This window comes from Phycodurus eques, chromosome 14 (assembly GCF_024500275.1).
Source record: "Phycodurus eques isolate BA_2022a chromosome 14, UOR_Pequ_1.1, whole genome shotgun sequence".
NCBI lineage: Eukaryota > Metazoa > Chordata > Actinopteri > Syngnathiformes > Syngnathidae > Phycodurus > Phycodurus eques.
Genome location: NC_084538.1, coordinates 5774677 through 5801936, shown reverse-complemented (window position 1 = coordinate 5801936; position 27260 = coordinate 5774677). Strand labels below are relative to the sequence as shown.

General features: G+C 41.6%; 1 protein-coding gene across 2 annotated transcripts; it reads right to left on the bottom strand.

Moving 5' to 3' along the window:
* Window positions 1-998: 998 nt before the first annotated feature.
* Window positions 999-27260, bottom strand: uggt1 (UDP-glucose glycoprotein glucosyltransferase 1). 2 transcript variants are annotated; one of them, XM_061696777.1, is made up of 40 exons: window positions 27182-27260; window positions 25730-25813; window positions 25184-25325; window positions 25016-25092; window positions 24582-24715; window positions 24395-24507; window positions 24148-24322; window positions 23357-23453; window positions 23212-23290; window positions 23034-23134; window positions 20777-20876; window positions 20150-20210; window positions 18399-18490; window positions 17558-17708; window positions 17359-17478; window positions 17193-17278; window positions 16597-16732; window positions 16377-16508; window positions 16133-16297; window positions 14344-14464; window positions 14137-14235; window positions 12436-12530; window positions 12067-12273; window positions 10905-11036; window positions 10701-10831; window positions 9802-9897; window positions 9603-9705; window positions 9444-9523; window positions 8488-8677; window positions 8233-8391; window positions 8072-8157; window positions 7307-7391; window positions 7124-7215; window positions 6582-6771; window positions 6322-6504; window positions 5078-5238; window positions 4337-4451; window positions 3485-3601; window positions 2421-2574; window positions 999-1703 (listed from the first exon to the last, which is right to left on the bottom strand). In XM_061696777.1, the coding sequence occupies exons 2-40, from the start codon at window positions 25797-25799 to the stop codon at window positions 1684-1686; spliced, it is 4647 nt and encodes a 1548-aa protein (XP_061552761.1). In that variant the 5' UTR covers window positions 25800-25813; window positions 27182-27260; the 3' UTR covers window positions 999-1683. The 2 variants fall into 2 exon arrangements, with proteins under 2 accessions (XP_061552761.1, XP_061552763.1); XM_061696779.1 differs by lacking the exon at window positions 25730-25813 and having other exon boundaries at window positions 27182-27251.

The following is a 27260-nucleotide window of genomic DNA, read 5'->3' as shown; positions in this document are numbered from 1 at the left end:
CTCTTTATGGTCAAGCCCTCGGGCGTTGCAAGAGAAAAGAAATGGTTTCATCAAAACTTTCTATTTTGGCTCCAGAACGCACGCAATTACGAATAGGCAGTTTCATAATTCTTTTCTTTTGACTATTGTATAAGCGAGTTAACGCGCTTGGCATTTCTGAACTTCACATCTCCACGAATCCCTGACAATTGTGCACCTCGTCAGGCGTCAACCCTGACGGATACGAGTCCCATCTTGTACGATCGTCGACATCACTCATAATGGATGGATGAATTCCAAATAATAAAGACTGGCTGACTAAGGATCCCAAATGGATGAAGAAAGTTAAATGCAGACTGTGTGCAATCGTTTGACATCTCCAATATGGGAGAAATTCTTTTTTTTTACCGAGAAGTCTGGAAATATCTGCGCGTGCATTTGATATTGTCTGTGTTGCTGCACTGTTTATGTTCAAATATTTGTTGCTTCATGGGATGTTACATTGTAGCTGTTCATGCTATTAGCATGACAATGGAACCTGACATTGTGTTCGCATTGCGCTCGTGGGCCGTTGTTAAGGCAACATATTTTAGTTGCTTTAAATACCTAAATTATAGAGTATACTTCAATGGAGAGTGGCGATAAGCAGTTGAAGTCTCCTTTTTGAAGTTGTTCACTGCCATATTGCTGCTTGTTGTCAAGTGAGGTATGTCTACTAGACAACGCTCGTACCTCGAGTTTGCCCCCCCCCCCAAAAAAAAAACCTAAGTTCTGTCAGGGCACCACAGTAGTTGTCTTTCCAGCTAAACTTTATTTTTTGAAATAACAGTTAAGTGACGATGTGAAAAACTTAAATTATTTTCAGAAAACTTAAAAAAAAATTTTTTTTAAGAGGGCCATCATTTTTCCAATTAAAAAAAGAAATCACATCTTGCTTTTTGATGGACAGCAGTGAAACTTCATTTTAAAACAAGGCAAAAAAAAATGAAGTCCAGTGTCAACTATTTTTGGAAATTTTTATTTAACAAAAATATGACACACCCAAAAACAAACAAAATAATCATTCTCCTAATTGTACTCTGCCAGCAGTCTGAAAATCCCCCACCCCTCCCCCATGCTGTTTAGATTTAAAAAAATAAAAAACGTACAGTAGGAAGTTCTTACCACGCCTCATGTTGTTTTATTAATAAACATTTTCAAGCAGGGAGAACATCTTGGTAACAACAAAAATGCAATTTTATGAACCAACAATCACATTTTCCCACACACGCCCATACCCACACTGGTGCCTATCCCAGCTGACTTTAGATCAGAGGCGGGTTCACCCTGGATTGGTCACCAGCCAAACATAGGGCACATATAGACAAAACCACAATTGCCAATTTACAGTCTTCGATGAATGAATGAATGATGCGTATTTTTGGAGGGTGCGAGAGGACCAGGAGAAAACCATGTACTCCGGCAAACATGCAAACTCCGCACAGGATTTGAACCCTCGGCCTACGAACCGTGAGGCAGATGTGCCAACCGACTACGTGGGAATGAAAAGAGAAACAAAACGCGACACGATTGTGGGAGCGCAGCAGCAGCCATTTTGTGGACGGTCCAACGGGCAGCAGGGGGGAGAAAATGGCGTGCGGCTGAAGTGGACTCTTGAAACAGAGTCCGTTTCAGACACTTTGGTGTCCGTATGAGATGGCGTCCTCACAGCTCCGTGTGGATGTCTGAATGGGACAGACATTCAAACTATGTTGAACTGAAGGGAGTAGCTTTCATTTAGTCATTGTCTAATAGGGGAAAAAAAGGGCTGTATCATTGTCTTGAGTTGTGTGTGTGATATGCATTGTGTGTTTTCTTGTTTTGGGTGTGTGTGTTGTGTCTGTGTTGTTGTATTCTGTGTGTTTCGGTTGTGTGTTTGAGTGTCTTAGAGTTGTTTTGTGTGTGTGTTGGGCTGGTGTCTTTGTGTTTGTTTATGTGGCATGCATTTGTGTTTTTTGTTTGGTGTGAGTGTTGTTGTATGTGTGTGGTGTTTTCTTGCGTGTGGTGTGTATTTGTGTGTGTTGTTTTGTGTCAGTAATGGGTTTGTTTTTGTGGTGTTGTGCGATTTGGGTGTATGTGAGGTGTTTGCGTTGTAGTTTTTGTGGTTGTAGTGTGCATTGGTGTCTGTTGTTTTGTATGTGTCACTTGTGTGTTGTTGTTTTTGTGTGGTGTGCATTTGTGTTGCTAAATTGTGTATGTTTTCAGTTGTATGCTTGAGTGTGTTTTGTGTGTTGGGCTAGGGGGGGTTTCGTGTTTGTGTGTCTGTTGTTGTTTTAGTGTATGGTGTGCAACTGTGTGTGTGTTCTTGCTTTGTGTGCGTCAGCAATTGTTTTTTTTTTTTTTTTTTTTTTTTGTGTTGTCATTGTAGTCAGGGCTCTATCCCGTACCCCCTAACATTGTACCTGTGCTGGACGACTCTGCCGTGGGGTTCTTATGTGTAACTTCCTGTTGGATGAGCGTCTGCAGGCGTTTGACTTCCTGGTCGTAGTCGCTCCACTCGGACACGATCCGTACGGCCGCCTGAAGCTTGGGCTCCTTCGTCATTGGGTTGTTACACTACAAACGCACATGTGCACATTCAAATAGATTTGTTGAGTGAAGTAAATGTGTTAACTAGTACACCCTCTAGTGGCCATCGAGGGATATGACAGCCTGTTCTCTGTTTAACCCAACACTGATGACCAGTTTGGTCAGGGGTACTTCACTACAAATCCTAAAGGGCTGTAAATGAGTTTTTGAATGAGTTAAAGGCCCATTCATTGCGGTCGCTCAGGCCAAATGCGGTAATGCTTATTATTCAAAACAAAATGTCCCTTTCATTGAAAATAAAACAAATACGAGCATAATTTCCATTTTGACGTAAAATAAATAGTTGAATAAAACAAAATATGACCCCTGTCATGAATCTAAAACACTTCTATGTAACGCATTCTGGTGCAACAAGTAATGCGACCAAGGCACAAACATACAGCATACATTGTTTTGTAAAAATGATCCAAAAAAGTCATAAAGCTAAAGGTTTTCCAAATGTACTTGTTTTGTTTTGCATTCAAATAAAAAGGAAAATTATATTTTAAAAAAAACAAACAAATTATACCATTAAGTATGGTATAATTTTAGTGGCCCGGCCCCTTTGCCATCAAATTAGGCCGCGTGTGACCCCGAACTAAGACTTTGACACCCCTGACTAACAGTACACTTGTGTGCTGCGACTCACTTTGTCACCGACACACACTAGCGAACGAAACTCATTAACAGTCACCGTGACGCCACTGCCCGTGCACAAGCCACGTGACGTTGACCACTCAAAACCAATCATTTTCTACAGTCTACCTGTGCATCATTGGCACGGACGGAGACAAGCATAGTGAGGGTCTAATGGTTTAGGTCTTTTTTTTGTTTGCGTCTTAGTCATGTTTTGTGGGTCTTAGTGTTGTTGTGTGCGTTGTCCATTTGTGTTGTTTACCAGGTCTATTGTTTTGGCGTTTTTCTTGGAGGCATTGTCACACCACGTCTCACACCACAACCACTCCTGAGGCAGAGACTTTATGGGCACTTGATGGATCATGTTGTTGGGAAGATCCTTTAAGAGAAAAAAAAACAAAAAAAGTAATTAAAGGTGTACATGTTGTCTTTATTGGTATGTCAGTATGAGGATGCAATGGGCAATTAACCAATTTGTATAAAATATCTATTCATTTATATATTTTTTGACACTACCACTTCCAGTTTCTTTGCACAACGTGAAGGGTGTAAAACAACCTAAAAAAAATCAAAAATACATATTCTCAGTACCACCATTTTTCCTATATTGCTCATGGTACAGTCTTTCTACAACCAGCAGAAGGAGCTTCCAGTACTTCAATTCAATTGCAATTTTGTACTTAAAGTAGATATACTTTGGCGCCCCAAACATGTAGGGATGTTTAGGCAAAAGAAAGTTGCATCCATTCTTTCATCACAATCAACTGACACGCCCACACCGTTTGAGAGCGGGGATTTTTCGCAATTTTTTAAGCCTCCTTTTATATACTTAATGATTTTTTTATTATTCACATTTGGCAGTGTTGTTCACAATACCCGTCTGTGGACTGTCACAGTTGGATGACCTATTTACACTATAGAGGGCCTTTAAAATAAAAATGTGTCATTTGTTTCCTCCATTGGAGTGTAGGCATTAAAACTCGTCTTTCCGAAACTAAGAATATTTCATGATATTGCTCCCTTGTACAAAAATTGCAAATTTGATACTAATTTAAATGCATTCTCTAAATGAATCAATTAAAAATGAACGGAAACGGAGGTGTGTGCTGTGCACCTGGTCCAGGTTGGATAGACTGTTGGGGTCCTGGCTGAGACCCTGGTACTGACCACGCAGTCGATCCCCTGCTGCGATCTTCCGAAACTTCTTCAGGTCCACGACGTAGAGGGCGCTAGAGAGCACAAGTCACAAAGCAGAGACGTTCCTTGATTATCTCAGTTGAACTATATGAATATTTTGCTCAGTGTCTGTTCTATTTGGGGCAGTATTTGATATGAAAATGACAATTACACTGGCTCATGGTTACTACGCATTACAATCCACCTATTTCTGTTTGTATAGTAATTAGGTTGTCAGTTTGTCAAATGCATTAGGCCACGAAGAAAATAAAAATGTTCTGTGGGTTCTACAGTTTTTGGATCCAATGTAATACGTCGGCAACATATCGGCATTTTATATACATTTACAAAATTAAGAGTCCCTCCAAATGCGCGCTGCAAATTTGTGACAGAGTTGATCATATTTGACTTTAATTCAATCCCACTTGAAACATAAAGCACAAAGTGGACATAATTCCGTCATGCAGACGGTTCATTTGTGACACGCGTCAATGGCGTGACGTCACCTTTGGTAGACGTCCCCATGAAATGACATCACCGAGGAACGATGGTCTCATTTCCCCCAAACATTCGATTCCGTTTGTTTCTCTGTGTCGTTGTATTTGCATGTATTCTCCCGTGTGTATTTGTCTTTGTCCTGTGCATGTGTGTGTACATGCGTGTACAAGTTGTCATGTACCTGATGTGGTACTTGCGTCCTGCCAGGTGACTGGCCCAGTATCCAGACTTCCAGAAGCGATATCCGTCCATCTCCCGTCTGCTCTCGCAGAAAGGCGTGTAGCCATACGGCGCCCCCTCCAGGTCAAAGTCCCGCAGCTCCTTCAGGTCAGTACGCACGATCTGAACACCCACAAAAAAACCAAACACACAAAAAATAAGCACAGTATTATATTGTACTTTATACAAACAGAGTCATTATAAACAGAATGAAATGAAAGCGTTTGTGCATCATGAATTGATGACGCAATTCATTTAATTGTGCCGTTCCTTCTGGTGTGCCCAACTTGGCCACCAGGAGGCAGTATAGGAACGTCACACTGTCACGAAGAAAAATAGACCCGTTCTTCTACTACTACTGCTACAACTGTCAGTGGCTCAGTAAGATTGTTGTATTTTTATTTATGTAACCTTTATTTAACCAGGTAAGGTAGCTATGCTGTAATATTAATCATTTTTTTCATAGAGGATAAAGACTATAGTCTGGGGAGTATTTTTTATAATATCTGTCTACATGGTTGGCCCTCATTTCTCAGCTCCTCAATCCTCGATAGCAACACGGAACTTGTTGTCACGCCGCCATGTCAAGGAACATCTCCGTTGTCTTAAATGCACATCGAAGTGCGAGGATTGCACTTCGAGGAGGTTCCACGGGCAAGCTAAAAAACGAGGGACGCCACGAATGTACCCTTTGCGGAAGTCTTTCAGCTCCTCGACAGTAACATCTAAAAATTGGCGTGTACCAGCTGGATCGTAAACGGAGCAGGACTTCAAATTAAAGAGTTCATCTTCTGTTTTTGTCATTCCTTGATTATTTTAGCTTGAATGAACATACTTTGTTGAGTGTCTGTTCTATTTTGGGGAGTATTAAATACCTAAATTACTTACTTACACTGGCTCATGGTTATATTACCTAGTGTGGTTTATTAACCTTGGCTAGTTCTTCACTGTACACGTATTTATGACATTCACTCAATTTCTCTTCCTCAATGCCACGTTTCGCTGATTTAAATAAGATTTTCCTTTTAAAGTAAACCCAAACCAAACTAAACCCCTTGGGGTATATCTGGTGGCACAACCCGCAAACCCGCAAACCCCATGGTCTGCATTAGTCAGTCACCTGACGCCTACTGTTTACAAATTATGTATACAGAATGATACAAATTGTCTGCTATATTTTTCAATGGACAGAGAAAGCGACTGGACCTGGTCGGCGTCCACAAAGAGGATCTTGTCAACAGCAAGTGGGAACAGGACGTCCAGGAAGAGAATTTTGTAGCCCCAGATGATTCTCTGCTTCTCCGTCTGCTGGTGCAGCCAGCGAGGCCACTTGTACTGCACCAGCTCGTACTGAAAGCCGTACTTCTTTGCCATGTGGGGGATGAACTCCTATGGGACGGCAAAGGCAACAGCTTTGAAGCTTATGGTGTGATCTTAAAGGCAGGCAGAAATGGACAAGACCCCACCTTGAAGGTTGGCGACAGGTAATTCTTGAGGAACCAGAACTTCACGGGCGTCTTGGTATTCTTCAGGACCGACAGCATCATGATCCTGAGGAAGCGCTCGTACAGGTGACCCGAGGCCACCGAGAAGATGTTGATGACGTCGTCTTTATCCTGCTTGGCCTCCTCTGTCTTTCCGCTGCCTGTGAAGCCTCTGAGAAGAAGCCCAGCCAGCACTTACATTATTCTCAAGACTCCTTTAAGTTTTTGCCTAATTTTGTACAAGTACATTGCAATGTATATCATTCAGAATCCTCTTTTTTGGATCCTTTTTTTTGACAAGCATGGCGAACACACAAGGAATTTGGCTGTTAGTTGGAGTCACTAATGTAGCTATAAATAAAAATTGAGAGCTATTTATTTTATTGTTAAAAACAATTCTGCATTAATTACACGCACATTTTAACTTTTGAAATTACTATCATTATTATTTTACACCATAGACAAATGATCTAGCCCATCCAGCAAATGTGGCCCTTGAGCATAAAGGTTTTCGCACCCCTTACCTGGTTAGAGACTTCCAGAAGCCGGTGTCGTCCTCCTCGGCGCTGCTGTCGCTCAGCAGCTCCTCGTTGATCTTGTCGGCTTTCTTCTGGACCTGATGGACACACGTGTGTGGATCGATGGATGGTTGGAGGTGACATCTTGGTGAGAAGAGACCGCGTCGGTTCAACTGGACACAAACTTACCTTGACCTTAATGATTCGGCTCTTGAAGTTGTTCAGGACCACGATGATGTCATCAGAGTCTGCCGGTGAATCTGTACCGTCGTGACTGCAACAGAAAGTTGACTGCTAAATGAGGTTAAGTCCATTGACATAAAAAACAACAACACAGTTATTCCCCACTATTGGGCCCATGTGATAATTTCTCATTTACATTGTATCTGACTACAAGGTACTATGTAAAAAACCCTCACTATCTGCCTTAGCGCGTTCTCGAGTCAGGTTTCTATACATATCAATTACTAGCAATTCTCATTTGAAACGGTACTTGACTATAGCACCATATAAAATCCTTAGCAATCAGTCCTGGTGGTTTTTGTAGACTTGTTAGTACCTTGCTATATGTCAGCATACCAACTGTTTTATATTTTTTTACCAACTGTTTTATTTATATATATATATATATATATATATATATATATATATATAAAACAGTTATATATAACTTTCTCTGTCCATTGATAACTATTTCTGCCTATATATATATATTAGCATTCGACCTATCTTAGTAAGCGTTAGCACTGTAGAATATCTCCATTGAGGCACAAGATGTTCTGGAATTAACATTATGGAGCCAAACAGGTTGTTAGCATTCAGCGTTAGAATTTCTATCTTGGGCAAGCCCAACTCCCAACAACTCTATTGCAAATGTTGTATTACAGGTTAGAAAGAGGCAACAGGCCCATTTAAAATGTCTGCAGGAATTCTTGTCGTTGTCATTGCCATCACCTGTAAATCTTATAAATTTCATCAGATCTTCCTTTCCTCAGCTTCAGGTTCCAGGCTCCTGGGTTGGCCTTGAGCTGGAAATAACCCTACAGAGCACATTTAAAAATGTTTAGTCCTAAGTCAAAACATTTGTGTTCAGGGCGCTTGATGCGGCACCGTACGAGGTTTGCCATGACGATGGTGTCTACGATGACGGGCTCGGAGGCAGTGCCCAGCGTGAACTGCAGGCCACGGGGCGGCTGGCCCGAGCTGACGTCGAAACAGTGACCCTCCAGGAGGAGGTGCTCCAGCTCGTACTCTGCCGCTACCATGTTCTCTACCTGGCACGTCACCACGGGAGATACTCGTTGTCAAAAGGAGCAGTGGAGAGCAGCTTCATAAAACGTCACCATCATGAATCATATCATGAATGTTACCTCCTCCAGGTAGATGTTGTCCAGGTCGTAGCGCGTGTGTACGGACTCCACCATCCAGCTCTCCGGAGTGTTGAGGTTCAGCGTGAAGAGCGGCGATTGAGGCATGTCCAGGAACTGCGCCATCGGGCCGGGAGAGAAGCTGCCGTCCGCCTGGAACGCCACCTCGGCCTCCAGCACATAGCGGTAAAAACTGAAGAGGATGCAGGAGAACAAACTGGTTGGTGATGGAATCTTTTCATTAATGGATAAAGCTATGCTGGCTTCTACATAGTCAAGTTGAATTCTTCAAAAATGAACAGGCACAAGTTGAGAAATGTACTTGTTAGATACATACAATAATGCTATGCTTTCGTCACCTCGCTACGTGGTTGTCTGCATAGTCAGCTCAATCTCTCAAAACCCAACAGGCACAACTTTGGATGCTCCAAGCTAAGCAAGGTACAGGTTTAAAATTATTGATGTATTTTTTGTTAGCCATCCTCTGTTATTCGCGTAAGTGAGTTGAGGAGCTTCATTTCGACAAAAGTTATCCTTTGCTGCCATCTGCGGATTTTCATTATTCACAGCAGGGACTGATCACTGTACTTGTATTAGCCATAAAACAATGTTTGTCTGTTATTAGACTGTTACTGGATAAAGCTATGCGGCTATCCACATAGTCAGTTGAATCCCTCAAAAATGAACAGTGGCTTTGTTTTCTCAAAGGTGAGCAATGTACTGGTATACGTAAAATAATTGTATGCTTTCGATAGCTTGTTAGCGGAGAACACTGTGCAGTTACCTGCATAGTCAGTTCCATCCCTCAAAAATCAAAACTATGGTCTGCTCCAAGGTAAGCAATATACTGTATTTATATTACCCATAGAATAATGCTATGCAGTTTATAGCTAGTTAATGGAAAAAGCTACACGCTCGACTTCATGCTAAAAAACGTGAGGCCTAGTTACTATGCGTACCTCTTCAGAGGCATGTCAGACAATTTGGACTGGCAGTTCATGAAGACCCGCAGATTGACGTTGACGAGTTGCTTCAGAACCTGAGGGGAAACAAGGCAATGTCAAAGAGACATTGACAGGAGGATCAAGTCAGCTAAGGCTTAGCGTGGCTGGACCTACCATCAGAAAAGGAGCCAGTTTCTGAGTGTCCCGCGTCACAGGATCCACCACGGCTACGACGTCAAAGTAAATATCTCCCTCCTTGGGACGGATCTTCACAGCACTGATGACAAGCACAAGTTACACGCTGCACAGCATCAATCCGGTTCCCTTTAAGAGAACTACCATGATGTTTTTGCTTTTCCCTCCACGAACTCACCTATAGCGGTCGTCAGCGAAGCCGTACTCTATGCGCGCCTCTCCTTTGGGCTGAGACGAGAGCAAAGCGTCCACTTTCATCACCAGGTCGCTGGCCCTGGTAGAAAAGCCTGCATGGTATTGACTGGTATCTGACATAGCGCTGTAGTCTTTAGCCAGTAGCCTAGCGTTGTTGTCTTCTGTTATTTTGAAGGACAGACTGACCAGTATTCAGGTGTTTAAAAAAAATAATAATAATCTGGATATAATCCAAAATATTGTGATTAGAAACCTTTATTATTGTTAACAGCCTTCATGTATAGTATATTAAATATATGATCCAGGAGCGACACACTAAAAGGGGGGCAGAAAAGATTTTGCATTGTTTTTGTGACAGCATCCTTTTGAAGAGCAATTTCAGGCCTCCCAATATTTCACATATACTGAGGACTGACTGATATAATAGCATACAATACCATAAATTGGTGCATTGACTTACGAGTTAAATTCATTCCATGACCACGATTGTAAGGCAAAACATTTGTATCTCAAATCATTTTCCCAATTGAAATGAATGGAAATACCATTAATCCATTCCAGCAACTGCTTAAACCCCCCCCAAAAAAAATTTGTAAGGTGTTTTAATAATTAGCACTCTACAGTACTGCACTTCATAAAAACATACCGACATTACATAATTAAACAGACTGTAAAAAACGAAAAAGTTTGCGCATCATAATTTCATGCTTTTTAATAAATTGTGCAGCTCCTTCTGTTGTGTGCGCCTCGGTCCCCACGGGATAGTCACCGTGACATCGAACCCGAGATTTTATTTTAAGGCTACACTGACCTATTAACATTACTGGTGTTCCAAATCAACAACTCTAACAGGAGAGTTAAAACCACAAAGACGTTAAATACCTGTCCTCCTCAATGCCAAATTGCTCCACTTTGCTTTTGATGCGCTCGCCTGACGTCTTGAGGATGATGCTCTCCAGCAGGAGGAAGTCGTCCTGGTTGAACACCTCGTTCTCCTCCAGCGGCCCGATGAGCTACAGCAGGAAGAAGGAAAATGGAACCCAGGTGAGGTGAGGAACAAATCCACCTAAGAAAATAAGAACTCACTCTTCCGTTGCTGATGACGGCTCTCTGGCCCTTCTTCAGTTTCAGCACGTCTCGGCAGTAGGCGGCATGGGAGAGCAGGAAGTCAAATTTCTGACTCTCGTATGCACTCTTGAACAATGACACGTCCATCCCCTGAGGGAAAGATCCACAAGTTGTAGGTGTTAAATATGTCCTTAAAGAAGCATGGGTATTTTATTCAGTGGAAGGAAAAAGTAAGTGAACCCTTTGGCATCTGCATGAATTGGCCATAAAATGTAGTCTGATCTTCATCTAAAACCACAAAAAGTAACAAACAGTCTGCTTGAACTTCTACCACACAAGCAATTATATGTTTTCATATTTTTATAGAGCATAACATGTAAACATATTCAGGACAGGGAGGAAAAAGTACCGGTAAATTAACCCTTGGATTTAATAACTGGTTGACCCTCCTTTGGCAGCAATAACCTCAACCAAACGACGACGCCACCACAGCAAACTATCAACAGGGAAGTGAAAATATAAAATAAATATGGTTTAATTATAATAAACTACCGTTAAATGTTAATAAAAACACATTTGTCATTTGGAAATTTCACAATAGACACAGATACAAACATAAGCCGGGTTAAAAATCGAAAGGGTGCAAGATGGTAAATTTGTAGGGGTCAGTTTAATTTGCTCCATGACTAAGCTTGTAACTCAATTTATCAATACATTTTCCCCACTGAAATTCTTTGAAATGCCACTAATACATTACAGCCCTTCCTAAATGACCATCATTTTATTTGATCAGAACACAACAAAAAGAATGTAAACTGGTTTTATACACATGTAAATAAGCCGAAAGTCTCTCTCTCTCTCTCTCTCTCTCTCTCTCTCTCTCTCACACACACACAGTGTTCATGTTAATGTGTGCCTTGAAGGGGTGTGGCTTAGTAAGTGAGATCAGGAGCTCTGACCCTAACTGGAGTTGGTCGTTTACTTGGTTAATTAATGGTTAATGGTAGCGACTCCGCCATGCTCCTTGCAAGTGTTTTCATTTTGTATTTGTATCACAAAGCAAAAAAAAGTGAATGCTTTTAACTAAAAGAAACTCCAGGGTTAGGGCACTCGTAAGTCAAGGTACCACTATATAACTATTTGCCACGACAGGTAAATGAACAAGGCAAGATTAACTTACCCCAACAGCGAACTCTGTGACATCGGTTCCTTTTTGCACTGCCGCTGCCGTTTCCTCTTTGGCCATCTTGGTGATGAAGTTCTTGGCGTTGTTGGCGGACTGCGTCTGCATGGCGGCCCAGACGGCGCGCGTCACGCTGCTCGACTCTGCCGACAGCTCGGCCGACGGGTTGCTGATCATGCCCAGACGCACGTTGTTGCTGGTTTTCTGTCAAGGGCGAGAATTGCAAACGTCAGCTGATCTCATAGACTTGTCCAGGAAAATGGTGGCACTTTTCTGTGTTTATTACGGATTTAAATGAATTAAACAAGTAAAATAAAGGAAACGAGCCATCATGTTGGGGATAAATGTGATAAAACACAAAGTCACCATGTGTCTGATGGCATCATAAAGGAGGCGGCGTCCTGAAGGCACGTCAAAGTCTCCCACCACCCAGAAAGTCACAGGCCGGATGTAGCTATCATCTGACGAGCAGAGAGAAACAAAGTTACACACCGTTGTGCATGTAGCTCAGGTGTGGGTGAAAGTTGGTGCTCAAGGGCCACCATTTTTTTAACCACTGATGGACAAAATCATTCGTAGATGGGGTCAAAAATAAATAAACAAATTACACACAAAAAAAAAAAAAAGTTATATTTCGATATTTTTATAATGAAAAAAGGTAATTTAAAATACTTAACATAGTTTATCTGAATAAGCATAATAATTCATACCCATATAATTGTCTTAACCCTAAACCTGGAATGGATAATTAATTTAGTATTAACACATTCACTGCCATTGACGGCTTTAGAAGTCAAATATCCATGTTTACTGGGAAGGCTGGCAGTGAATGAGTTAATTACAAATGTTCACTCAAATAAAATTGTTTATTTTACATATATTTTTGTTTTATGTACAATTGTTTAGTTCAATAAAATAATAATGCATCCACGTTTTTTTCATTTCCCTAATCATAATTAAATCAGAATCAGAATCAGAATCATCTTTATTTGCCAAGTATGCCCAAAACACACAAGGAAGGAAATTGACTAAATTTGCCATTATTTAATCAACTTTAATAAACATTAATAAATAAAACAAAAATTGTTTATTTCACTCATAGTTTAGTGTGTCCACTTGTGAGGGAATTACAATACCTTCTTATTATCTTACTTAGTGGTAAGTTACATTAAGTTAGCTAACATCGATCTGTTACTTTGTGTTGGTGATCGTAGACTTTCTCTTGTACGGCAGTTCTTATTTGCAGGAGACACATTCCACTTTGTTTTTTTTCTTCTTTTAAGTATGAAATGATCCCAAACGTTGGACATTCTCTGTCTTCTACTCCTGGCGTGCTGACATTGCAGCAACTTATTTCTACACTAAGTTGTGCGTGCGACGGCAGTAGCATTAGTCCATGTGGAAAAATGATCCTTGCGAAGCTTCGAGGCAGAGACTCTGCCACAACTTATTTTGTAATCAAATTAGACAATTAATTGTTGAAGCCCTAAAAATAATAATTGATGTTCATTTTTAAATTGTATTTATCATTAATTTCATCATAATTAATTAAACAATTAATTTTTAAAAATGTTTAATTTAGGAAAAAAACTGCAAAATGAATGCAATCTCTTGTTAATGTTAAAATACCGTGGGCTGGATTAAAGAACGCAACAGGCCGTATGTGGCCAGTGGGCCATATTTTCCCCACCCCTGACACGGCTTAACAAGTACTACATTCATGCTCTCCTAAGATGGAGTAAAAGATGTTAAAAGTTTAGTACATTAGCAGGTAGACCCTTAAAGGACAATGTCATGCCAAATGAACCATAGTGTGATGAGGCAGGGATGGATGAGAGGCACTACAGAGGAAGGAGGAAGGGATCATGAGGAGGTGATTACCATGCCGATTGGTGGTGGTCAGCGCTGGCGCAGGCAACATTTTAAAGCACGAGGAAGAAGCGGGAGAGGAGGAGGAGGACAGAGGAAGAGAATACAATGAGGAGCGCTCAGGCTTGAGGGTGACTGCATCGTCTTTGCTGGGCGGCGCTCAAACGCCACTAAAAAGTCCCTTTTTAAAGTGCTGACCTTTCTTGGTCATGTAATTGATGCTGTTAGCCACGGCCGTGCTCTTCTCTCGGGTGTCCAGAGTGGAGAAGCGAGCGTAATCGTCCACGAAATGGTTGTCTAGGGAGGAGGTGGGGGGGGGGGGGGGGAAAAGGTAGGACATTACGTTGGTCGTTTTGGAGAGGCTCCCTTATGACACTGACGGACTATTATTGAAAATGGCCTCACTGGTGTCAGAGAGGTCCAAATAGGTTCTGGTGGTGGACAGCACTCGGGAGTTGATGCGAGGGACGACGTTGGCCTGGTTCATGATGAAATCCACCACGTCGTGATCTGTCGCCAGCTCGCCCTACGAGTCGCACAAAGGAACGCCACTTATGACGAATGATAAAAGGCAGAAAAGCCCATTCCCTTGACACCGACAGACAATTAAATTTGGTTCCAAACTAAAAGCAATTGTTTTGTTCCTTCATTGTCAGTCAATCAGCAGCGGGCACCCTCCGCTGAGTGTTAGCTCAGCATTCGATCTCATTAGTTTACTGCAAGTCAGCACAACTGAGATTAAAACAATTATGAGCCATCGTTAGCAAACTGTCTCAATTACAATGTTTCAACTGCCAACTGGCGGCACGGTATACGACTGGTTAGAGCGTCTGCCTCACAGTTCCGAGGACCGGGGTTCAATACCCGGCCCCACCTGTGTGGAGTTTGCATGTTCTCCCTGTCCCTGCGTGGGTTTTCTCCGGGCACTCCGGTTTCCTCCCGCATCCCAAAAATATGCATTAATTGGAGACTCTAAATTGCCCATAGGTGTGAATGTGAGTGCAAATGGTTGTTCGTTTATATGTGCCCTGCGATTGGCTGGCAACCAGTTCAAGGTGTACCCCGCCTCCTGCCCGATGATAGCTGGGATAGGCTCCAGCACTCCCGCGACACTTGTGAGGAGAAGCGGCTCAGAAAATGGATGGCTGGATGGAACTGCCAACTGTCTTACACAATAGACTTACTTGCTTTAACCATGTTTAAGGCACCTGTACTAAAAATGCGAGTCTATTATATGTTCAACACTACTACGTTCACTTTTTTTCCTCTATACAGTGGTGCCTTGATTTAAGAGTTTAATCCGGTCATGTGATGACACTCGAAACTCAAAACACTCTTATATCAAACAATCTTACCTCATTGAAATGAATGGAAATGCCAATAATCCATAACAAAACATTTTGTGACGTGTTTTTTATGAAGAAAAATAGCACTCTCCTCCAGTATTGTACATTATAAAAACATACAATAATAACAATTGAATAGAATGCAAAGACTTAAACATTGTGTGCATCATGATAATTCAATGAGAATTGTGCTGCTCCTTCACAGAAGAAGACCGTTACGACTAAGCAGCAATAATATTAGTCGTTTTCGAAGAGGATAAAGAATACATGCCTGTAAATATTGCCGTATGCTCTGCCTGCATGTGTTGCGACCACTTGTGTTGAAATATAAGTTGTTCAAGTAACTACCTCAACCACGCTAGTTTCTGGCTGCCACGTCAAAGCCCCACATTCAACAAGGCCACCACGTAGACACGTCTTTTGGAATTGGATCTCGTCGTATTGTTTATCTGTGACCCGGAAATACGTCAGTCCCATTCTCTGCCTGCATTGCGCCACAGCGCCAGTAAACAACACCAGCCAATACTAGAACTAGCAGACTTTGTCAACAGCAGTTTAAGTGACAAATGGAAACTATATTTGGACACATTTTTCATTCCCGATGGTCCCTTTTATCCGATATCCGCTATATCTCTTTTATCGAGGTTCCGCTGTACCTTGAAAAACTCCCAAGTCGAGGTACCACTGTATACTGGTCAGTGAAGGAATGAACACTCCAATTAATGCACTTCCTTACTACACACTCATATTTCTGCGAATGTGGTGGCCGTGTGTGTTTAGTTACACCACATCATTTACTGCGTAGACTACTGTATATACAGTGTGTACTTGTATGTGCTCCAACTGACCAGGTAGACGGCCCTCTGGTAGAAGGAGGTGGTCTCGAGGATCTTCTGCATGGTGACTGTCTCCAGTTCGTCCGGCTCCAGGTGCTCGCGCTGGTACGGAATTCCGTTGTACATGACCACCGGCAATGGGCCCACCCCCGTCTGCTCATAGTATGCCCGCCCGTCCTGCAAAGATGTACACAGATAGTGAATTGAATGTCCGAGCAAACTGGATTTGAGAGTGAAGAAAAACAGCCCGTCTCACCTTCCTGTTGTTGTCGTAGCTGGAGTCGGCTCCCAGGACGCTGCTGATCTCTACGTAGGGGAACCTCTTCTCCAGAACTTTAACCACATTGCCGACGGTCAATCGTTCACCAAGAGGGACGCTATTGAACATCTTAAGGAGGAAATTGAAAGAAAAAAAAAAGAGGAGGTGACAAGAACAACAACACTATCACGTCTCGCGGTCGGAGGCTTCGACTCACTGAGATCACTGCTTCGAAAGCATTGTGGCCGTCCACTTCGTCGCTGATGTAGTTGTAAGCCCGCAGCAGGGCCACGCCCGCATCCTCCATTCCATCTATGGTGTCTTCATCCGACACCACAAATACTAGGCCGATCCTACAAAACACACACATAGGCAACATAAGTTTCATATTGGGATGCAGAGCGTGTGTTGTCTGCTTCATCAGCATTCACACAAAATTCCCGGTCCAGACATTTTAAAGATCATTCCAACTATGCCTGACGAAGCCCCCAAATTGAGTTTCAAAAATTGATACCAAAAGTCCCGGTAGTGTTGCGCTCATACCTCTAAAATGCTACGCTAATTATAAAGTAACACATATTACACACCACACTTTTTATAATAAAATAATATAATATCCCCTTGTTGCATCTCAAATATTCACTTAATCTACTACTATTTTCAAGACCTTGTAATTAATGATGACGTACTCTGTTCAAGTGTGTGGTGCCAAAAGTTGTCAGACTTCAAACGTGTTCGCCGAAATTCACCCCAATCCTAATTTTCGACTCAAAAGCTGTGCTGATCTAAAACGATAGTTTTGAAGGCACCAACCTGAGTGGGATGTTGTTTGAATAGAACATCTCTGCAACACTTAGCAGCTCCACAGTATTCTCCTGAGTCGGATCCACAATGATCACCTACACACGCACAATAAAGTTAAGTGTTTCGATCTCACATGTGGATACAGTCTGGTTTGGTTCATCAAGTGGCGTCCTACCAGATTGTGGAAGTTCTTACGGATCTGCCTAATCACGCCGGGGAAGGTGGGTCTGAGCAGCTCCTGGACGTTGTAGGGCCACGAGCTGTACCGGTGGTCTGTCTCCAAATTGTTAATCCACTAAAACACACACACACAAATTACCACGTGCAACATGCGTACTTGCGTTATTTGTGAAGGATTTGACACGCTCTGTTACACTGATGGCGGGGTTGCGGATGTCAACGGCATAGTCGGAGTCTGACGGCTGTACGTTGAGCTTGAGGATGTCGTGGATGTAGGGCGTGTCGATGAGCAGCGAGCGCAGACCCTCCATCACCTGCGCCTCGCTGCGCAGAACCTCAAACACACTATCGGACACGTGACAATTCACAATTTAGCCAATATTTATGGGGGGAGAAAAGGGAAATTTAAAATGTCTTTGCATTATGACCTTTCGATATTAAAGTCAAGACAGATTTTGTTTTTTTTCGTCATTCGATGCATTCCAAATCCACAATAGGTGAAAAACTGTGATATGACGATACCATATTCCACATTTTTAAAAAATAGTTTCACTCCTCCCACAAACTTCGAAAAAAATGTAAACTTATTAAACAAACCTAAACTTATAAAAACACACAAACACATAACTGTATTTGAACATCCCTCTCCAAAAATTGGAAGCATAAAATGTATAGAAAATACACTACATATTGTAGTGTCTGTGTGGCTATAAAAAGTCTACACGCCCCTGTTTTAAATGAAAGGATTTATTTAAAAAAAAAAAATGAGACCAAGATAAATGATTAATGTGACCTATCACCTGTCCAACTCAATTCGCAAAAAATAGCAAATCTTTTCGAGAGGGAAAGCGAATATATACAGATGAGATAATGTGGTGTGGTGTGCACACCCTTTTCTAACTGGGGATGTGGCTGTGTTCAGAATTAACCAATTACATTCAAACTCATGTTAAACGGAGCCTCCAAATTGTGAGATTTCATTGTTCCTCTGACAGTGACAATAAAGTTATATTCTATTCTAAAGAGTTTGTGTACCTGAAGATGTCCTGTGAGTCCAGATCGATGTGCAGCCCGTTGATGAACAGGGCAGAGTCCCCCGGATGCAACCCCAGCGTTCCTTTGAAGAACTGATAACAAAATCACCAATTAAACTATAACCTGTTCACACTGAATCCCTCTCTCAAATTTGGCATTCAGTTTATTTCTTACACCAGTTCTCAAAGTTTTTACACCAAGCACCACCTAAAAAAACACTCATCTCTCCAAGTGCTACCATCATGTCCAGCATTAAAATACAGTAGCGTAGCATAGTAGTTCATCAAGAACGAATAAGGTTTTATTCCGAAAAAGTATGTTTAATATTATTGTAAGCCATTGTAACATTATGCACAGTAAGTTTGAACATTAACTCTTTGCTAAAATGTAGGAATACAAAAGGACTATCAATAATGAGTTAATGAAAACATATTGCACGTAACATTTAAATAAATATTGTGCCAAATAAATGTTTAAAAACAAATTGTTTTAAATATCAAATGCAACGGGAGTGAACTTAAAAAGTTAAATACAACTGAACTGTGATTCTTTCGGGCACCAGTAGAAGGAGCCCGCATACTACTAGTGGTAGCCGTAGCACACTTTGAGAATAACTGGCTCACACGATAAGATAAGCAAAACAAACATGCTCTGTCAGCTTTGCTCGGGAGTCAGTGAGTGGAGCAATGCCAACCCTGCGCGAAACGAGCTAATTGCTGCCTGTGCGACATTGCTGGAAGTCGGTGTCGTCTGCCGCCACTTAAATCTCATTAGGGAGAGACAAAGACGTCAGTTTAATCAAACTTGGGAGCGCTGCAATTACAGTAGGATGCGATGAACACAAATATCGTGCGTCCTGCTCAAACAGCGTGTTGACAGATGCAAAAAAATTCACGGGGCTGCACGTGTCCACACTACTTCAATAAAGAATCACTCCATAAAAGTGGAGGCGGTCCTCATTTTGAGATATTTCCCCTCGGACCCTAAAGAGGTAGTGTTGTGGAGGCTCTGTGCAATAATAGTTTGTGACAAATTTTTCATTGGATCTGTTGTGTTAAAAGACATCTAATGAGATCCAATGGACCTTTTGACAATATTCGTAAACAATAGGTGTCAGGGTGCGGGTGGCAGAAAGTGATTAACTACGAGTCACTTGAACTGAAAATGACGAATAACACTTGCTGTGTTTCGGACTGTGCTGCTAGATAAAGCCCAAAAGGTTTTGTTTTTTAACAATTCTATTTCTCTAGCACACCCACCACCCTACTGAGGATAAGAGGTAAAGAAAATGGAGTGATGTATACAAATAATCATGGCCCTCTCCCATTAATCCCAGGAACAGAAAAGTCAATTCATTCACCAGTTGCTTTGTTTGCATTTTCAACGCATCTATTTTTGAATCAACTTACAGGTTGAAACAGGCGACGTGCCGTCTCGCTTGGAAGCAATTTATTCCATGTAACATCATCTTTTGACTGACACCTCACACATTCAAATTAAGGCCGTAGAGAAGAAGGTCAAAATCACCATTCAAGCCACTATCCTGTTTTCTACATCTGCTCAATGCCATTTGATGGAAGTGTTTGTTTACTAGTGGTGCAATTGGAGTTTTTGCCAGTGAAAAGGTCCAGATAAGAGCTGTACTAAAAATTCAGCCTTTAGAAGCAGACTTTCTGATACAAACTCTGGTGGAAGATTGTACTTGTATACCTAATGACGTGGCCAGTGACATAAGTGAGAGGAAGTGGTACCTTCTGGTTTTCGGCGATCTCTTTGCGGATTTCAGCGCTGACTACCGTTTTGGTGATGGACCTGTGAGAAAGGGGGAGAAAGGGTGGACTTATTGCGCATTATAACCAGCGGTACTTTATCGCAGCCATTTGTCTGGATCCATTTTGAGTTTGGACTACTCAAACTACTGTCCAAATTTTGTTCTGGATTAAAACAACTAAATGGGGTTCCTTGTTTTACGACTGAGTTAGTTTCTATGTTGTGGACCGAACCTGAATCTGTACACAAGTCAGAACGTGGCATAGTCTACTACAACAGTCACATAATAAGTCATAATTACAGTAAATATTTTCATGAAAACCACTTATAGGCCATAAATATAAAAATCTCAAATAAAAAACAGTAAGTACAGCAGTAAATAAGCGTGCTTTTTTACTACATTTATTTCATTGCACTCCATTAGTAACCGCGAAAGGTCGTATGGCGGTACAGTTGTAAACATAGGTATTGTTTAGGGATCTGGTAACCATACAGTATCTGACTGGTGCCTATTAACTGTCCTCTGACAAGAAAAATATATATATATATCTTAGAAACACCTTCCTAGCAGGATTTTTCACATTTGTCTGTGTTTGATTATTCTTCACCTGGCCTTGGTGGGGAAGTTCTGACTGAGGTCCTTCATAACATTAAGGGCATCCACAGAGGGAGCAGCCAGGATACGTGCAGCTGTCTGGAAGCTGAGGTCTGTGAAAGAGGAGGTGCAAAAACAAAAATTAAGGGAGGAGAATAAATAAATAAAATTCAACCCATTTGAAAGTAGCCCAATTATATTTCAATGTTTACCAAAGCGGGTGCATCATTGACATAAATAATAAATGCCTCAATTTTCCCATTGGGGAAAAAAACAGAAGTACTGTAATCATCTCTGCTTAATGACACCGTTGTTGACAAACTGACATCGAAGAGTTAACTGACCATTTGGACTTCTAGTGTAGAGTTATTTGCACAGTAGTGATGATGATCCTAGACTAACAATGCGGCGACCATTAGCGTTCCAGTAGACTCTGACGTGGTCACTCCACAACATTGTGCGGTTTTGTATTACTTCTGTCTAGTCTTCATTGTATTTTGCCATTTTGCTGAATTTCTCCATAATTGTCCTAATTTTAACAGCGACATACCAGTAATATTGTTTAAAAAAAGCAAGCAACCCGAACGGCCTCATGGTGACACTGTCCAAACATCCCGGAACGCATTTGAATTGGGGAAAGTTGAAAACGTGAAAGAAACTGTGGAAGTCGATTATTTAAAGGATGCTGTAAAATCCTAATCAATGCGGCTTTAATGTTGCAGCAGACTCACATCTCCCCAATGATATGACGTCTTGAATATTGACCAAGCTTATTGATCGGAGAGTCTGTAGTGTAGACGCGTTGCGGTTTTGGCTCCATGATGGCATGCGCTCACAGCAAAAGCAACACTATGGAATATTAGATCCCCTTTGCACTCATTTCTATCAATACAGTGAACCCCTGCATATTTGTGATTATACATTTATTGAATTCACTGAATTTTTGGGGTTACCTATCCTCTGTTACTGTTTTTGTACTCAGGCCAAAGCAAAAAAGGTTTTGCTTTGGCTCCATCTTGGGCCAAAGGGACTATGTTAAAATGAGTTGAGGAGCTCCATGTAGTGCGTTGCCACCATCTCGTTACCAGTGAACTGTGTTGAAGAGAGTTGAGGAACTTTATGCAGCATCTTGTGGGATATACAGGAAATTCTAAACCTCTTTTAAGGGGTCGGGAGGCATCAGTTACATTTTCACTTTTTGCGACAGGGCTCAGTCCGTACGTATCCCCTGCCAATAGCGGGTGTTCACTCTTCATATGTACAATGAAGCACTGTAGTCAGTTACCTCGATTAATTACCACATTATCAGTGCAACTGTCTTAAAACCAGGATATAGAGATGTATTTTATTATACAGCCAGGAAATCATATCACCATTGAGGTGAATGAACCACCGATTTTATGATGTGACAGCAACAGGGGACTTTTCCACTGCCAGCAAAGAGTCACCATTTGTCAACTTTGTCGACAAACTAATGGACGCCGAGCTGCCGCGCTCCCTCGGGGGGTATTTATAACATCATAAAATTGATTCCCTCAAAATGAAAGTGGCAGATATTACACCAGCAGGTGTTAAACTGTAAGCCGAGGGTGTGTTTCATCCCCACTGCATACTTGGTGTCGGTCCTTTTCCTTACATTAGTTTGTACTGAGTTTGGGCAAATGATTTAATTTGAAAATGTATTTTTCGTTGATTTACATTGCAATTTCACGAGGGTGAAGACCTTTTCCCCATAGAAAATAATGGTATTAGGAATAATATCCTCCAGGGTCAAACTGTCACTTACATCTTAGTGTAAAAGGAATAAGGTACATTTTACAGCTGTAATTGCAATACTGTGATACGATGAAACTGCAATATTTGTGCTCAATGATGTTATATTGTCAGAATCTGATATCGGCCCCATGCCTAGGCACCAGCTAGGGCGACACCTTTTTTGGGAAGTATAAGTCTAAAAAAACAAAACAAAACAAAAAAAGCCATAGACACAGCAATGCACGCTTTGAAGGACAGTCACTTTGTTGGGACTTGGTCCATTGGAATAAGTGTCGCCAAAATAAACAACACTCCAAAGAAAAAGCAAAACAGAGTTAATCCATCGATGCTTGCTGAACTGAGTTTTTGTGGAGTATTGTGTGACCATCATTTTGAATAGTGTCACAAAAAGAGCTGAAGATAAGGTAAAATGGGAGTTCACAGGAGAATTAATCTTTTGATGCACACTCAGGTTTGACTCAAAAAATTCCACTGGACATGGGAACCAGACCCACCTTGCATTTCCCATACTTTGAGCGGCGCCATTTCATTGGTGCTTTCCACTAAATGTTTCCTCAGCTCCTTCAGCTGTTCTTTCAGTTCTGGGTAGAGTGTCCTGAAGATACAAAATGCTCCTGTTAACATATTCTTCTTTGTGGTGAAGAACTGCATGGTAAAGAGTGCTTGGCTCACTTGAGTCGGCCAAAAAGGAAACCCTGGACCTCGTCCACCGGATCATTCTCCCTAAACATTGTGGCGTTCACCTCCGCCCCTGAAACCACAATCAACTGACTAACTGCTCTGGGTTTACATTATGTGTGTGTGTGTGTGTGTGTACCTTGGACTTGTGTGTCATCCTTCGCCTTGTACTCCTGGTTTTTGATGGCCAACTCCACCCCATAACCAGAGAGAGAGACCCTCTTTGTGCTTGGATTCTACCGGAAAAGGATAATCAGATTTTGAAAACTGTCATCTTTGTTCATTAAAGTATCCAAAATGGCAGAGCTACATTAAAAAAAAAGTCACATTTAAATTTAAAAAGATTATAAAAAGTCATTTATGTATATTTAAAACAACCATTAAAGCTTAACTTTTTTTTAACTTAAGTCGTCTAACTTAGCCATTACACATAACGGGAAATGCCATAGACAGGCTTATGAATAGCATCAATGTGGCAGTGTTATAAGTCTTTAAGCAACGGATATTTGAACAGAAATGGTGAAGCAACACATTTTGACATATGACCCAAAAAAAAGGGATTTTCTTTTTTTTTTTTTTTTTTTTATTGCAAACTCGCCTTTGCGGAATGTTGACATTTTAAAATACAGTGGACCCCTGCATACACGTGGCTTGGCAACTGCAGATTCACCTCACTGTTTATTTATTTATTTTTGTTTTCTTTTTTGGGGGTAACCAGCCCCTAAAACGGATTATCCTCGCTTATGAACAATTTGAGAGGTTTAAAAAAAACAACAACAAAAAAACACTCCATATCCCCCTGCGAATAGCGGGGGTCAACTGTAATAAATTGAATGTCACAAAATATCGCTAGGCTCTATTCAAGGTTTAAATAGACCCAAATGCAGCACAAATTGAGCAGATGGGATGAGATAGATGTGAGACACCTACAGCAACATAATGACGGAGCACATAAGTCGCCAGGCCTTCGCCGACTTTGTCCACAACGGCCTGGTGAAGCTCCCGGAAATCTGCTTTCCCCAAATCGGCGTACAGGATGACGATAGGAGCGTCTGACTTTGATCCTGGATATTTATGGTCGCCCTTGAAAAGATAAGGCTTCGGCCTGAGTGGGGGACAGCGCAGTCAATTATTATCAGGAATCTTACCACTACTAACTGTTTCAGTTTGGCGCTACCTTTCTGAGGCTGTTTTCAGGAGTGCTTCCAATGTGTCGGGATTGCATGTCTTCTCTCCATGGACGCTGAAAAAGGCTGAACAGCCGGCAGGAGGAGGCTCATTGGACGCAATCTAGACGCACAGCCGGATCATGAAATGCTGACTAAAAGACAGTCACAAAAAAAAAAATACAAAATTGCTGGTACCTGCTGGAAGGACTGCACTGTGGCTGAGTAGGCTCTGAGGGACAGGGCGAACTTTAGCATGTTCACTTGCATGGAGCTGAGAAAGGCGCCCGCTTTCTGCACTATCAGCTCGTAATAGCCCTGGTCTGTGTCAGCTGGAAAGCGAAAAACAGATCATCATTGCAAATTTCCCCAGGATGGGACTAATAAAGGTGATCGCATCTTAAACAGCGACTAGTTAGCTGCCAGCTTTTGTGAATGAAAGGACTGATTTAGATACTCCGCTACTGGTGTCATGTATTTGGTCCATCTGTTTGTGATATTTGCCAAGAAGGCACACTGAGAATTAGACCTTTAGAATTAGAACTTTAGACCGCTACATTAGTTTATCGTGTTCAATTTTAGAAGTTCCAATGTAATAGCAAAGACTTTTGAAGGGAATAGCTTTAGCTCACCATTGTGCTCGTCTATGTTCTGATTGGTCTCAACAAAGTCCCAGAACTTCTCTTGGTTCTCCTCTGCCAAGAACTCACTTAAGATGACACAAAACAAATACACAATGAGGTTTTGTGAATGTTTAAACAGACATTTTAAACGTGGTGTGTAGGTGATTTTTTTCCAACCTGGCTTCCAGCAGCAGAGGTGTGTCGGCCCACTTGGCTGTGAGGGTCGTGGTAACCGCTTTGGAGTCGGCCCCGCCGCCGGAAACAGAGGCGGGCGGCGACAGCAGCGAAATCCACAGAAGCCACATCGTCCAGCCTGCACCTGACAGCAGACATTAGAAACTTGAGGACATGGCATGCAAAAAAAGCAACATCATAAACATCAAGCTACTGACAAGAAAATTATATGTAACAACTACAATTAGGGATGAAACAGTTTACCAACAAACCTGCAATGATAAAATTTCCCATGATTGGTCAAATTTTGATTAGCATTTATACTAGTGGCAGCTGGTCAATAGGGGATGCCAGGACGCCACCCCACCATTCACCACATTACCTTGACTAAGATCAAATAAAAATGAGAAAATATGTTTTTTGAAATATAGACCTATTTTAGATGAACAGGATAAATATTATACAGTTAATGATAAATAATGTTGTTCTTTCCATCGGCGCTGTCTGATTTGTGATGAATTTACGACCTCTGGTGCAAACTTTTTTTACCCATAAAAATGTTGTACATGTGCAGTAGCTCCTCTTCAATACAAGTAGCAACGTGGTAAGTGGCCACCATCTATGTGGAATTTTCTAAAAAAAAAAAACATGGAATTAGCACCTCAAACGCCTCTAAAATCATCCATAACAAATAAATACATACTTCTCGACTGATAGACAACCTTTGTATGACTAGGAGGAGCGAAGCCATTTTATTAATAATCAGAACTTTATTTGCCAAGTATGTCAAAAACACACAAGGAATTAGTCTCCGCTAGTTGGAGCCGCTCTAGTACGACAACAGGCAGCCATTTGACAGAAAATACTTTTGAGACATAAAAACCCAGTACGGAGAGTCACTGAGCAATGAAAGGTTACCAGCAATGTAGTAATGCTGACTCTTTTCTTCTTTTTTTTTGACAATTGAGCAAATGATGCAGAGTCCTCTAGCAATTTACAGCAGTTTCAAATGACTAATAGAGCAATAGTTTGATTCATTCACCATTGTGAAAATGGCGCAGACTTCAAGAAATGTAAGCAGTGTAAAGTGACAAGTGGCGCGATAATTTGGAACAGTGTCAATTGTGCAAATGGTGCAGATACTTATACTACTAATATACTAGATAATTGCACAAGTGACCAGCATTGGTCAACAACCGACAGAGACGTGACAACAATTTCAAGATATAAATTGGCAGCATGTTACTATGAAATTGTAAGTTAACTGTTTATGGCAAGAGGGAAGCAATTGTAATGTCTGCTAATATTTTGAAATGATTGTATATGAAACTGTTTTGCGATCCGAGGGATGGACGACTGGTTTGCACATCCGCCTCACAATTCTGAGTGGCTGAGGGTTCGAATCCGGGCTCCGGCCTTCCTGTGTGGAGTTTGCATGATCTCCCTATGCTTCCGTGGGTTTTCCCCGGGTACGCAGGTTGTTTCCCACATTCCAAAAACATGCATCTTAGGTTCATTGAAGACTAACTGACCAAATTTAGAGTGACTACATTTATTATAAAAGCAGGATGTTGTGAGGGTGCACCAGCAAGCTTCGCTTGTAAACAAAAAGACACTACGGGTTGTAACCAATAGGAGCTCTCAGCGTGGCCCCTTCGTCCAATGACCGCACAGTTTGTACGTGCTGTCACTGCCTGGGCCAGAGCTGTCACATTATTAGCGCCAATACGTTGACTGATACCACTATAAAACACCAAATGAATACGACTAATGAATAATGAGTTCAAGTGAGAACAATGGGGGCGAGTTCACAACAGCACTGTGAGCTTTCCCCTTAATGCTAGCCGCAGTAGCTAGCTCTCTCAGCTAACACTCCATTCAGTCAGTTTTTTGCCGGCAAGTAGCGCTATTAGGACGAAATATTTCAATTTCCTTTCTAACCGATGAGTCGAGCATTGGTTTACACATGGCTGATATGAAATAAGGTTTTATTTTGCTCACCGAAGCCGGCGTCGTAGCTTCCTGGAATCATGATTTGCCGGAGAGGAGGTGGGGTCCTTGTCAGCGAGCCTTTCGGTAG